A 14,075-nucleotide genomic window follows, 5' to 3' on the forward strand; every position below is an offset into this window, starting at 1 on the left:
AACTTATAATGGAACCATACTAAACAGATAATGGTCATTTCCTAAAGCAGGTCAAGAGTATTAAATTAACTAGAGCTATGTGCGTCAGCATAACCAAATCTCTCTAATATATATATACACACACACACACACACACACACACACACAAAATGTGTGTGTGTGTGTGTGTGTGTGTGTGTGTGTGTGTGTGTAGACAGAGAGAGGAGGGAGAGAGAGAGCGCGCGCGAGCTGCAGAGAATGCCATAGCTGTTACTAGCAGGTGCAGGCTTGAGCAGTAGAGCACAGTAAGCAGAACAGTGAGCTCCGTGGCACCAGAGGCTTGGCTTTAATAGTAGTGATAATATTATTATTCCTGGGGCCAGCAAGATGGCTCAGTGCACAAAGGCAGCTGCTTGCCACCAAGTCTGACATCCTGTGTTCAACACCTTGGATGCACATGTTGGAAAAGAGAACCTACTCTCAAGAGTTGTCCCATGTTCACACATGCTGTGGCTTGGCACATACACAAACTAAATAAGAAATAAAGTTTTTTAAACCTTCAAATTTCATTTTATTATTTGATAATGTCCAGCTAGTGACAATAGGAATATGTTACTAATTTCTCTCTCTTTTTAAACAATCTTCACATGGATGTTATTTTTTTAAATTATGTATACTGTGTTCTGCCTGCATAAATGCCTTCACACCAGAAGAGGGCACCAGATCTCATTACAGATGGTTGTGGGCCACCATGTGGATGCTGGGAATTGAGCTCAGGATCTCTAGAAGAGCAGTCAGTGCTCTTAACCTCTGAGCCATCTCTCTAGTCCCCCGATTTCCCTTTCTTAAAGATAATTATTTTTTATTTATGTGGGTGTAACTACATGAATGTGTGTGTGTCATAATGAGTTTAAGTATCTAAGTGTGCCAGGAGGCACACTGCCTTGAGTTACAGGCAGTAGTGAGCTCTCTGATGTGGGTGCTAGAAACAAACCCAGATCCTTTGCAAGAGCTGTGTGGGCTGCTAATACCTGAGCTAGCTCTCCAGCCCCATTTCCCCTGTTTGATGCTTAAAACCCTGTGGGTCGCTTCCCTGGTCCTCTGCTGGCCTTTTCTTTCTAGGTGTCCTCAGTGTGGTCCTTTTCCTGTGTAGCTGCCGGTGATGCACATGCCAGTCAGTCAGGTGTGCTGATGTGCCCGCACTATCTCTGGGTGTCCTGCAGGCACGTGGAGTAGAGTTGCCCCCAGAAGCTCCTTTGGGGACTAAGCTTTCTGCCTTCCACAGGGAACTTCGATACACAGCTCTCATTGTTCCCACTTTTGTCTTTAGAGTACTTCATCTTCCACATCTTTTCTGGTTTTTTTGAGAGAGAATCTCTGTGTTACATACAGCTCTGGCTGTCCTGGAACTCACTCCATAGACCAGGCTGGTCTCTGGCTCAGAGATCTGCCTACCTTTTCCTCCTAGTGCTGGGATTAAAGGTGTGTGCCATCACTGCTTGGCTGGAAAACTGCTTTTTGAATCAAGAAAGAGGTAGCAGAAGCTGTCAGCCACAGGTGAACATTCCTGACTAGAGCTCACTTCCACCCTGAGTTATCCAAGGTTGGCTGCTTGGCTATTGGCAGCATTGGTTCTGGCTTTAGGTCAGCTTCTCACTGGGTTTTTTTTGGCCTTTGCTTTAGGGTCACAAGGTATCTGCATTAGCTCCAGGTTTTAGGTCCCTGTCTCATGTTAAAAAGATGTAGTGTTTCTTTAGAAAGAGCTGGCCCACCTGGGTGGTAAAGCAGGGTTCCTTGTGTTCATATCTGTTTGTGCTTTGCCTGAGCTGTGTACCCACATGGGAAAGACAGGCCCAGCCTTTTCCAACACTTTCATATGAGTACAAAACATTCTCAAGGAAAATTATACTTTATCTTATATATTTATATTATATTAATGATATATTATGGGGCTGGAGAGATGGCTCATCAGTTAAGAGCACTGACTGCTCTTCCAGAGGACCTGAGTTCAATTCCCAGCAACCACGTGGTGGCTCACAGCTGTCTGTAACTCCAAGATCTGACACCCTTAAGTCACCCTTTATGATGGTACACACCTTTCATCCTAACACTGAGAGGCAGGGGCAAGAGGATCTCTGTGAGTTCAAGGCTATCCTGGTGTATATAGCAAGTTTCAGGACAACAAGGACTACTACATAGAGAACCTGCCACAAACAAATAATAATAATAATAATAATAATAATAATAATATTAAAAGACAGTTGTTTTATTTTGTTAACTAGATAGAAAATACTAGAATGGGCACAGTATATTTGGGGTGGGTTTGTGTTTGGCTGCCTTTGCACTATTGGAATTAAATTGCAGGCCTGCCACATGCTGGACCAGCACTCTAACCCTGAACTGTACCCAGCTCTGCACCGCATGCTGTTGAAGTTCTGTGCTGAAGACAGGGAAGCGCTGTCTCTGCTTCATGGGTGGTGAAGGGCAAGTCCTCACCAGTGTTAAAGCAAAGGCTCCTTCTAGACTAGGATTTGACGTGGAGATGACTGAGCAAGTCCGCCGCATCAGTGCCCGACCGCACTCAACTAACACGTGTCGAGTCCAATGTTGGAGCCAGGCGGCTGTCAGGTGCTGCGCTGACGCCTGTCTAGATCTGCATTCGAAGTCATATGAGTGGTAAAAATACCCAGTTCACACTGCTGCCAGCATTTGAGACTGCATAGTTGAGAGCTGGCTTCTGAAAACTGTGAAAACATCAGATAGTTTAAAGGAATGGACCCAGAGGATCTCTCCATGAAGAGCCTTCCTCTATTAGCATTAGGCTGGACCGAAGTCCGTCTGTTCTGTATCACTGTATGTGATGCTGGAGATCACACCTAGCCTCCATGCTAGGCAGACACCCCACCTGAGCTGCTCTTCAGCCCTGAGATTCTCTTTTTTATTTTCCTCACTGTTATTTTGGACAGGATGACCCAGCTTGTCCTCAAACTCATGATAATCCTCTTTTTTCCTTTTGGTTTTTTCAAGACAGGGTTTCTCTCTGTAGCTTTGGAACCTATCCTGGAACTCGCTCTATAGACCAGGCTGGCCTCGAACTCATAGAGATCCACCTGCCTCTGACTCCCAGAGTGCTGGGAATAAAGGCGTATGCCACCACTGCCCTACTCTGCCTCAGTCTCTTGAGTGATGGAATTACAGGCATGTGTCACTATGCTTGGCTTCTGAAATTTCTTCAAGGGCATTTTCTCTAAGAAAGTACTAAGGCTCCCCCTCCCTTTTTTTTTTTTTAAAGATTTATTATATACATAGTATTCTGCCTGTATGTATGCCTGAAGGCCAGAAGAGGGCACCAGATTTCATTATAGATGGTTGTGAGTCATGGTGTGGTTGCTGGGAATTGAACTCAGGATCTATATAAGAGCAGCCAGTGCTTTTAACCACTGAGCCATCTCTCCAGCCCCTAAGTCCCAATTTTTAAAACTGGTATAAAAAGGAATGTTTTTATATTTATTATTTGTTTGGGTTTATTGCTTGCTTGTTTGAGATAAAATTTCACCATGTAGCCCTGGCTGGCCTGAAACACACTGTGTAGCCCAGGCTGGCCTCAAGCTCACAGAGACGTGCTGGGATGGATGGCATGACCCACCATGCCTGGCATGCCTCTGCTTTTAGCTGTAGAATGATGGCGAGCTCACTTTAGATAGACTTCGGTAAAGTGGATGGATGCCCTGTTAATTTCAAAGTACAGGCGACAACACTATTTGAAATAGACTAGACTTTGCAAGAATACATCTCCCTCATTCTGGAAAACGCCTTTATACTGTTTCCAGCCTCCTGTGACGGAGCGAGTCATTCATGTTGTTGCTGGGTAAACAAACTACTGTGGTTACTGTCGAGGGCCGCTCAGGCGACCGGTGCTCCTGTAGCATGCATGAGACCCAGGTTCCATCCCTCACCACACCAACTAGAAGATCATGCCTATAACCCCAGCATTTTGGAGGTGAAGGCAGGAGGGTTAGAGTTCAAGGTTATCTCAACTCTAGAGGGAGTTAAAGACGGGGCTATATGAGTCCTTGACTGAAAAGGGGGAAAAAGTTGTTATTATTTGCCTTGTCAAAATCATATGTTGAGGGGCTGGGGAGGTGGCTCTGGCGTTAAGAGCACTGTTGGAGCAGGGAGGGGGTGGCACATGCCTTGAGTCCCAGCACTCGGGAGGCAGAGCCAGGCGTATCTTTGTGAGTTCGAGGCCAGCCTGGTCTACAGAGTGAGTTCCAGGAAAGGCGCAAAGCTACACAGAGAAACCCTGTCTCGAAAAACCAGAAAAAAAACCAACCAAACAAACAAACAAAAAAAAGAGCACTGTTGGGCTTGCAGAGAAAACCAGGGTTCAGGTTCTGAGTACCCATGTGGCAGCTCACAGCAGTCTGTATTGTAGCTCTAGTTCCAGGGCATCTGATGCTTCTTCTGACCTCTGCAGGCACTAGCATGCATGTGGTTCAAAGGCATGCAGGCGGATATTCATATACATAAAAATAAATGAATAAGCCATTAAAAATACCTTAATCACAGGCTAATTTGTAGTTTTAATGTTGGAGATCACTTCCATTAGCAAATTTTTGACTTCATGAAGAAGGGGTCCATCAGCTCGCTGGCAGCTGTTGGAGAGAGGAGGCACACCAGCGGTCAGACAGGCCTTGGTCAGAAGGAAGGTGCACCACGGACGTGCACAACCACACCGACGCTCCCTCCCCGTCACTCCACACTGCTGATTGTGTCATGACAGGTCACTGGGACAGCTGCATGTTGCTGGTTTCGTTGGCTTACTGTTGTGGGTCCTGTAGGCGTCTGAGCTCTGCTGCAGTCTTTGTACACAGCCAGACAGCCACGGGCATGCCAGTGAAGGCTCTTGCTGTCAGGGGTCATGCTTATGCCCCAGCCTGGGCATAGCTACCCCTCTGGCACTTGCCTTGTTTCCTGGCTTTTTGTTGCATGAATGAATAAGTGAATTAACCCTCAGTGTTTGGTATAGCTATTTGGTAAGCTCTTCCACAGGGAGAAAGACAAGAGACGGGAAGGACTCTCTTCCTCTAGTGTGGCTTGCTGTGACCACTCTGTGACATACAGGAAATCTAGGTATAAATGAGCTCACAGGCCTGAGTCTTCCCAAGCTGCTGCAGTTCATGAATTTTTGTTTGTTTTGTTTGTGTGTGTGTGTGAGTGTGTGCGTGCAAGACTGTGGAGGCCGGGGGAGGGTTTTGGACTGTGTGGAGCTGGAGTTGTAGGCAGTTGTGAGTCACCTGCCATGGGTGCTGGGCCCCAGACGCAGGTCCTCCGGAAGAGCAGCGGGTGACACTGTCCACTCTTCCTTCTCTCCTTCAGGCTGGAGTGAAAGGGACGCTGGGAAGACTGGTTGGAGTTTTTGAGGTGAGTCTTAATACCTTTGCTCCAGAGTCGTTCATTAATAACCACGCTGTCCTGACTGGGAGGCCTTCTGTGTCCCACGAGCGTCAGAGCACGCAGCACAGCAGAGCAGTAGTCTCTTTTTCCTTTTACTGTTTTGTATTTATGTGTATGCATATGTGTACATGTCTGTGGAGGCCTGAGGGCAACTTCACATGTCATTCCTTAGGCGCCATCTAGCTTTTTCTTTCTTTCTTTCTCTCTCTCTTTCTTCCTTTCTTTCTTTCTTTCTCTCTTTCTTTCTTTCTTTCCTTTCGTCTTTCACTTACTCATTCATTCAGAGAAAGGGCCTCTCACTGGACTGGAGCTCATCAGATAGGTTGGGTTGAGTCCCAGGGATGCCCTTGTTCCCACCTGCCCAGGCTGAGATCACAGGCTTAATTACCCTCTCTGCCCGGCTTCCTTTCTGGGCCCAGGCGTGTGCCGAGAACTGTCTCCTCTTCCTGATGCTCCTTCTCTCCAAGGCGAGAGGAAGAGGAGAGCAGAGAAGACAGGGAGAGAAGGAGAGACAGGCTGGGTGTGAAAGGAGGTTTCAGAAGTCACTCAGCTCCTTTGCACAGTGGCTCTGCATACCCCCAGTCTGTACACTCCCTTTTTTCCAGATCACAACATTCCTGTGAAGTTGTGGTTAGTAAGAGAAGGAATTGTGTAGATTGGACTTGAAGAGTCTGGACACAGACTAGACAGATGGCTCAGCACATTAAGAGTGCTTGCCAGCCAGGCATGGTGATGCACACTTTTAATCCCAGCACTCATGTGCCAGAGGCTTGTGGATCTCTGTGAGTTCAAGGCCAGCCTGGTCTACAGCGTGAATTCCATGATAGCCAGAACTATGTAGAGAGACGCTATCTCAAAAAAGAAGAAGGAGAAAAAGAAGGGCTTGCTGCTTGAGCATGGTGGCATACCCTTTAATCCCCACACCCCCAGGGAGACAGAGGCAAAAGGATCTCTGTGAGTTCAAGGCTGGTCTGGTCTACAGAGCAATTTCCAGGCCAGCCAGGGCTACACACACATACATACACTAAGAAAATCTTAAAAGTTGGGCAGTGGTGGCGCATGCCTTTAATCCCAGCACTCAGAAGGCAGAGCCTGGCGGATCTCAAGGCCCGCCTGGTCTACAGAGCAAGATCCAGGACAGGTTCCAAAGCTACACAGAGAAATCCTGTTTCAAACAAACAAACAAACAAATTGTTCATAGGGTGCGCTCTCTCTCTCTCTCCATTCTGGTAGAGCCTTATTCAGACAAAACAGCAAAATCAGAGGGCATCATACTTCTGGGCAGTGTCTAGCAATGTTTCTTCAAGCATCTCAGCCCACTGAGGTGAGCCTCCCTTCTGTCCTTTCTGTGCCCTTCAGAACCGGGAGAGGAAGCACAGGACGTATGTGTACGTGCTCATTGTCACAGAAGTGCTGGAGGACTGGGAAGACTCAGTGAACATTGGTAAGTCACCACAGGACTCGGGCCAGCTCCCACACCCGCCTGTCATGTCCAGGCAGGCTAGGAGAAATGCTAGCGTGGCGTACTAAATGAACAAGCACCTACAGACAGAAGCTGAGGAAGTTAGGATTTAAGGTGTCTAAAGAGAAGCTGAGGCTGGGCAGTAGTGGCGCATGCCCTTAATCCCAGCACTCGGGAGGCAGAGGCAGGTGGATCTCTGTGAGTTTGAGGCCAGCCTGGTCTACAGAGTGAGTTCGAGGACAAGCAGGACTACACAGAGAAACTCTGTCTTAAAAAACCAAAAAAAAAAAAGAAGAAGAAGAAGCAGCAGCAGCTGAGTTTGAGAATAGAGCAACAAGTGGGAACATGTACCAAAATAGGATTGGATCCTCCTCAAAAGGACTATACTGCTCTCTTTTGAACAGATACTGGCCTGGGCCTCTGCCATGCTGGGCCACTATTGGCCATCAGGACCCAAGATGAGAGCGAGATGTAGTCTTGTCTTAGGCTCTTACTCATACACTGGGGTTGGGGCGTGCAGAAGCAGAGTACTTGTGAGCATGTGCAGGGATGAAAAGGAGACCAAGATGGGCATGTTGTGTGCCTGTTCTTGCCACTCAGCCTGGCAGGAGCCACACCCAGGTTTAAGGTACCATTGCTCGTTAGTACCCAGACGAGCCTTTTCTCGATTCTCAGCTTTGCTCGGTGTGAACTCCAGTGAGGGCATCTAAAGCACAAGGAATGAGCCCGTGAGACTGGTTATATTATGTGTGCAGTGCTCTGCCTGCATGTATGTCTGCAGCCCAGATGAGAGCGCCAGATCCCATTCTAGATGCTGTGAGCCACCATGTGGGTGCCGGGAATCGAACTCAGGACCTCTAGAAGAGCAGCAAGTGCTTTTAATCACATAGCCATTACTCTAGGCCCTGTCTTTCCTGTCTAGCCACTTGAATGCTGAAGGCACAACTGTATACCATCCCACCCAGCTCCCCGTGACTCTGCTAGTGAAAAGTTGGGTCTTCAGTGTAGATCACAAGTGAGCAAAGCTGCATTTGTCTTTGAAATGTTAAATATCTTCGTGGTGCTATCACGGGAAAGTGGCTGATGTGCAGAAGTCGGGGTAGAGAGTGTGTACACGAATTGGAGCCTCCTCAGAATGGGAAGTAGACAGTGGGTGTGGTGCCGCACACCTGTTACCCTGTCTACAAAGATCAAGGGAGAAATAAGTGGCGGAGATGAGTCTAGAACTGTGGCTGTGTGGTGGAGTGCTAGCCTAGTGTGTGGAGGTCCTGGGTCCTCTTCTCTATGCCCTGAGTGGGCTGGCAGTGGAAGCCGTTCTGGGAAGTACTCCAGCAGCAGAGCTTTGGAAGGCTGGTGTTGCTTGGGGTAGTCCTCAAGCCCTGGATCCTCTCCTGGAGAAGTGAGAACAACAGATGAGTGTCTTTTCTTCACCCGGTGCTGGAGCATTTGCTCATCACACGTCAGGCCCGGGTTCCATCCATCTCTCTCTCTATAGACGTGTGTAGAGGTAAATATAAATAAAAAATCGTGCCACCAGTTGGTGCTGGCACACACCTTTAATCCAGGCACTTGGGGAGGCAGAGGCAGGTGGGTCTCTGCAAGTTTGAGGCCAGCCTGGTCTACAGAGTGAGTTCCAGGAGGGCCAGGGCTACACAGAGAAACCCTGTCTCAAAAACAAAAGCAAAAAAATAAAAGAACAAACCAAAAAAAAAAAAAAAAAGTTTAACCCTTGGGGGCCAGAGAGATAGCTCAGTGGTTAAGGGCACTGGCTGCTCTTCCAGAGGACCAGGGTCAGATTTCCAGCACCCATGTGGTACCTCACAACCCTCTCTGGCTCCAGTTCCAGGGTTTCTGATTCCCTCTTCTGGACTTTATGGACACTAGGTACGCATGTGGTATACATACATATTCAGACAGAACACTCATAAATAAGTAAATCTGAAAAGAAAAAAAAGCAGACTCCTCCTGTCAGGTACTGGGTGCTGATAGTATTGAGGAGCTTTCGGTAACTGATCTTGAAAGCAGTCTAGGAGGTGAGTCCTATTTATTATCCACCTTATAGACAGGAAAATGGAGCACTGAGGGGTCTGTGACTTGACCAGGGCTCCCCAGTTGGAGCCAGTGATGTGCTGGGGTCCAGCACACTGACTTCATGGCCTTGCCCCTGGCCAGGCCGCTCTGTTGTGTTCACTTGTGTTCTTCTGCACTGTTGCACATCGAGGCCTCCACCTCACACTTACACTCACATCCAGTCACTGAGCGCACCCCATCTCTGCTTCTCCTTGTCCAAGCAGTCCTATTTGACTGCTCACAGAACCAGAAGAGAGTGTTTATAAGGAAAGCAGGCCAGTCGTGGAGGGCACACCTTTAGTCCCAGCACTCGGGAAGCAGAGGCAGGAGGATCTCTGTGAGTACAGGGCCAGCCTGGTCTACAGAGCGAGTTTAGACACTGGGGCTGGATCGAATGACCATGCCTCAAAACAAAACAAAACAAAACAAAAAAACAAAAACAAACAAACAAAAAAATGGGCTGGAGAGATGGCTCAGAGGTTAAGAGCACTGACTGTTCTTCCAGAGGTCCTGAGTTCAATTCCCAGCAACCACATGGTGGCTCACAACCATCTGTAATGAGATCTGGTGCCCTCTTCTGGCATCCTGAAGGCAAAGGTGCTGGCTGTGTAGGCCTGGTGACCTGAGTTCAAGTTCTGAAACTACATAACAATGAAGATGAGAACTGATTCCATAGAGCTCTTCTCTGACCCCATGGGAAGAGCGCACCACACAGGCAGAACACTGTGTATATAATAAGTAAATAAATAAATCTTAAAAAACCATAAATTTTAATAAAAGTAGGCTCACATACTAATTTGTTAAGTTGGGTGGTTTTTATTTGTTTTCTTTTTCTAAATTAGCATGTATGTTGTGTGCACCTTTGCCTCAGTCCTCTCAGCAGACCCCATCACTTACAGAGTTCTTTAAATAAAAGAAGAAGTATGATAGCAGATTATAAGTCCACCATCATGAGGATCCTGGCAGCTGATGCTGATGTTAATGTTTGCCAAAGATGAGGATGTTGGACCCCTCCTTGGAGGTGCAGGCTGACTGAGCTCAGAGCCCTGGAGAGGGTGGCGTGCAGAACAGTGCACGCAGTTCTCGGTTTGGGGCCCAGACCACCTGTCCCCACAGTTGGCTCTGTAGAACATTTGAATTGGATAGGACGCTGGTTTCACTAGTGTAAGGAAATAAAAGTAGTGAGAAGCATTGCTTTGGGACGTGGGCTTGACATAGGCTCTCGGGTAGCGTAGGCTGGCCTTGGGTTCCCTGTGTAGCCAAGGATGACCTTCCTTCCATTCCTGATCCTCCTGCTTTCCCCTCCAGAGTGCTGGAATCACAGGCACTGCAGCAGCCGTGAAGCCTGGCCTGCGTGTTCTCCTGAACTCTCCCCGAACTGTCCTCGCTGTTCCCAGCCTGTGTTCATCTCTCCCCTCTGCCTCCACAGGAAGGAAGAGAGAGTGGTTTAAAATAGAAGATGCCATAAAAGTGCTGCAGTGTCACAAGCCCGTGCAGGCGTCGTACTTTGAGACGTTGAGGCAAGGCTACTCCGCCAACAATGGCACCCCTGTCGTGGCCACCACCTACTCCAGCTCTGTGTCAGGCATCAGATGACTGCAGACCTCCTGGAAGAGCCGGAGAGTGGAAAGCAGACTCAGTGTGGCTCTCCTCACCACCCTTCACCCTCCTCCCAGCCTCCTCTTTGACCCAGGCATGGTGGGCAGCAGAGGGTACACTGAGGTGCTGCTGTGGGGTGTGGGGTGATGTGGGTGGGGTGTGGCGTGGTGGGAACTTTTCTCTTTCTCTTTTTCCTGAGGTGGGGACTGGGATGTAACTCACGAGTACTTTCCTGCATGCTCCATCCCCCTCGCTCACCCTGCCCTCAGAGAGGGATCCCGTTCCCACTCCCTGGGTTCTCAAGTGTTCCCATTCGCCTCATCCCAGTCTGGCCAGATATTTTCTCTGACTTTTTTTCCATTAAAAGACACCCATGTGAGATGAAACTTTGTAGGGATCTGTGCTGTGATGTGCTGTTGAGCCTGTGGGCTGGCTGTGTCCCCTCAGGATGCATTTGTCTATACATGATCCCCTGACCTGAGATGTAAATGAGTGATTTAGAAAGAGGATCCTGACTGTTGGGTTTTTCAGTTTTGCTTTTTGTTTTTCATTTTTATCTTATTTTATTTTTTATTCCAGGTATTTCTAGTTTAAAGCCCCTCACACTTTACATGTTTGTTCCAATGCTAAGTGACTAGGCAGGTTTTCCCGTCCTGTATCCCCCAGCTGCGGTGAGCTTAGCCATCTTCCTCGTGCACCTGGGACCCTGGTCTTCTCTAGGCTGTTTCCATGCCAAGGAACCTGTTTTCTGTTCCCAAGCCTGGAGCAAATGGCCTCAGCCCAGAGCCAAAGAGACAGTGATATAAATTGAACTCTGCCCGATATGTTCACAGCAGGCTTAAACTGGATACCGTCACTGTCTCAGAAACTGGACCATCAGGCACCATGTCTATCCTGCTGGCTGGGAATTTTTTCCATAATGCTATTCATTGCTGACATGGCCTCTCTTACCCTTGTATGCCTTACACCACGCTGACCTGGATATGGCCCCATGCTCTGAAGCCATCCTGCACAGTCCTGTCCCCACGCTGAGAGGCCCCGCTGAGGTCCTGAGAAGAACATGGGGAAAGTGTGTGCCTGTGTCTCTGAGGTCTGAGCATGGGCCAAGGGTTGCACCAAGAGCATGCTCAGAACATTAGCTTGCTGTCTGCCCTGTGTGAAAGGTCATCTGTAGGAGGGGCTCACTTAGGATCCTCTGGCTTGCTGCAGACTCCTGTTGGTGTTTTGTGCTGAACTCATCTGCCAGTTGTGGTGTTTAGGTGGGACTTACAGGGGCTTGGACAGGGCCTTGATCAAGGAGGGTGGGAGGGAGCTGATTCCTGGCTTAGTGTGGGCCTTGGTACTCTGTGGCACTGCCTGTGTTGAAACGTAGCCAAGATGTGAAATTAAAATAGTACTTCTCTTTATTTGAAATCTAATAAATACTCAAACTTTGCAAAGTTTTTGCTCTGCGCCCCACTTAAGGAATATATGTGATAACCTGGGTCATCAATATTCAACATCTTTTGGGTATCAGCTGGTGAACTTTAAATTTTACATGTATCTAATTTGCCTTTTGTCCCCCAGTGTTGACACACTGACCCCAAACTTGGTGGGGTCGGGGGAGTGGTGGACGCTCTCAGACCTCTGAGACAGGAATGGCCTCCCAGGGTAGAGGCGCAGTGTGTAGAAAAAGCACCATGGGATTTGAGTCCAGAGACCAGCTTGCTCTCTCTGTGGGTCATGCTTGTAGACAAACACTGCTGCTTGTTGGCTGGCTTAGAGCACTCTAGAGTCCTGTCTGCACACACAGAGGAAATTTAATCCCAAACAGCATTGTTTTGGAGTAGCCCTGCTTGAGCACACAGCCATGGTGCTCTGCTGGGACCTGCACTCTGCAGGTGTGCTGGCTGGGCTGCTGTTTTGATATCGGCCCCCAAAGGCCCATTTTGATTGTTCTTGGAGTCACTAGGTCAGGAAAGTGAAGGGTGCTGAGTCCCCTTCAGTGGCACCAGTGGTCCTGTTACAGCAGTCAGCAGCAGCGACGGGGCCACCACATTCACTGACAGAAGCCAGCTCTGAATGGCCCCACTATAGTCAGGATCTGGTGCTTTCCTGGGCCCCAGGAGCAGGGCTGGTGTTTTTCCTTCCTGGCACAGTCAGTGTGCTGGCTGTGCCTGCTGGCCCAGTTGGAGATCTTGTGATAGATTGGTTAGAGCCACAGCCTTTAACTTGGTGAAGAAGATAGAGAGAAGAAAGTAAAAAGAAATCCAGGCTCCGTGGGAACGAATGCCTGTGCTCAGTCTCTGGCTCACAGTAAATTTGCATATCCTAGATTCTGTTACTACTGAAATACCCATTAGAGTCCACCATACTGGGTAGAAAAAGATAGTATAGAGTCTTTTTAAATTTTTTTTTAAAAAGATTGATTTATGCTGGGTGGTGGTAGCGCATGCCTTTAATCCCAGCACTCAGGAGGCAGAGCCAGGCGGATCTCTGTGAGTTCAAGGCCAGCCTGGCTACCAAGTGAATTTCGGGAAAGGCGCAAAGCTACACAGAGAAACACTGTCTCGAAAAACAAAAACAAAAAAAATTTATTTATTTATTATGTTTACAATGTCCTGTCTGCATATATTCCTACACCCTAGAAGAGGGTGCCAGATCTCATCGTAGATGGTTGTGAGCCACCATGTGGGTGCTGGGAATTGAACTCAGGACCTCTGGAAGAGCTGCTGGTGCTCTTAACCTCTGAGCCATTACTCCAGTCCGCCCCCCTCCCCAGGGTTTTTAAATTAAAAAAAAAAAAAAAAAAGCTGCTTTGTTTATGATTTTAGACATTGGAGAAACACCAACAAGGTCATGTGATCTTTTTAAGCCAGGAATTAACTCTATGCATATGTGACAGCAGAACAGGCAAGAAGCAAGAAGCCAGGCAGTTTACTCCCAGAAGAATGCTTATAATCTCAACATTTGGGAGGATTGTTGCCGGTTAAGGCTAGCCTGGGCTCCATAGTCTTTTTCTGAGGGGCGGGCAGAGAAATGAGTCAGCCATGTTATATTTTCTGTAGTGTTCCAGACTCTGCAGCCAGTCTAACAAGAGTTAGACAGTTCCACAGGGTACTCAAGCCTAGAATCCGGGTACGGAGGACTTCTGTCCTCTGCCTGGTGCTGCACAGTCCTGAGAACAGGGAGGCCCACTAGAGGCCTTGCTGCCTGCAGCCCCAGGGAGCATGGTGGGTTACTGCGCCCAGGAGTGGGTCAGAGTGGGTGTGCGGTAGGAGCTGGCCTAGGAGCCTCAGGAAAGCTTGCAGCTGCCCCTCAGCCCTGCCCCTTTCTCCTCTCTGCATTCCCCCTGGAGGCTGGTTCTGCAGCTCAGCTGGGCAGGGCCTGTGGTCACCCTGTCCTGTGTTTGGCATGTTGTCCTTCATTCATTTCTCATTTCTGTTCCATGCTGACACGTGCCTAGAGTCCCATCTTCATTTTAAAAATAGCTCAGCCGGAACCATGTGCCCCTCCCGGGTCACAGAAA

At 48.4% G+C, this 14,075-nt stretch overlaps 1 protein-coding gene across 1 annotated transcript in view; it reads left to right on the plus strand.

Annotated features, from left to right (window-relative positions):
* Positions 1-12,006, plus strand: part of Nudt3 (nudix hydrolase 3) — a 54,227-nt gene extending 42,221 nt beyond the window's left edge. Inside the window, exons 3-5 of the mRNA XM_036167506.1 lie at positions 5,359-5,403; positions 6,796-6,880; positions 10,398-12,006. Coding sequence (XP_036023399.1) covers positions 5,359-5,403; positions 6,796-6,880; positions 10,398-10,564 — 297 coding nt within the window. The 3' untranslated portion in view covers positions 10,565-12,006. The remainder of the gene's footprint in view (positions 1-5,358; positions 5,404-6,795; positions 6,881-10,397) is intronic.
* The last annotated feature ends 2,069 nt before the right edge of the window (positions 12,007-14,075 follow it).

Source organism: Onychomys torridus, chromosome 18 (genome assembly GCF_903995425.1).
Source record: "Onychomys torridus chromosome 18, mOncTor1.1, whole genome shotgun sequence".
In the NCBI taxonomy this organism is placed as follows: Eukaryota; Metazoa; Chordata; class Mammalia; order Rodentia; family Cricetidae; genus Onychomys; species Onychomys torridus.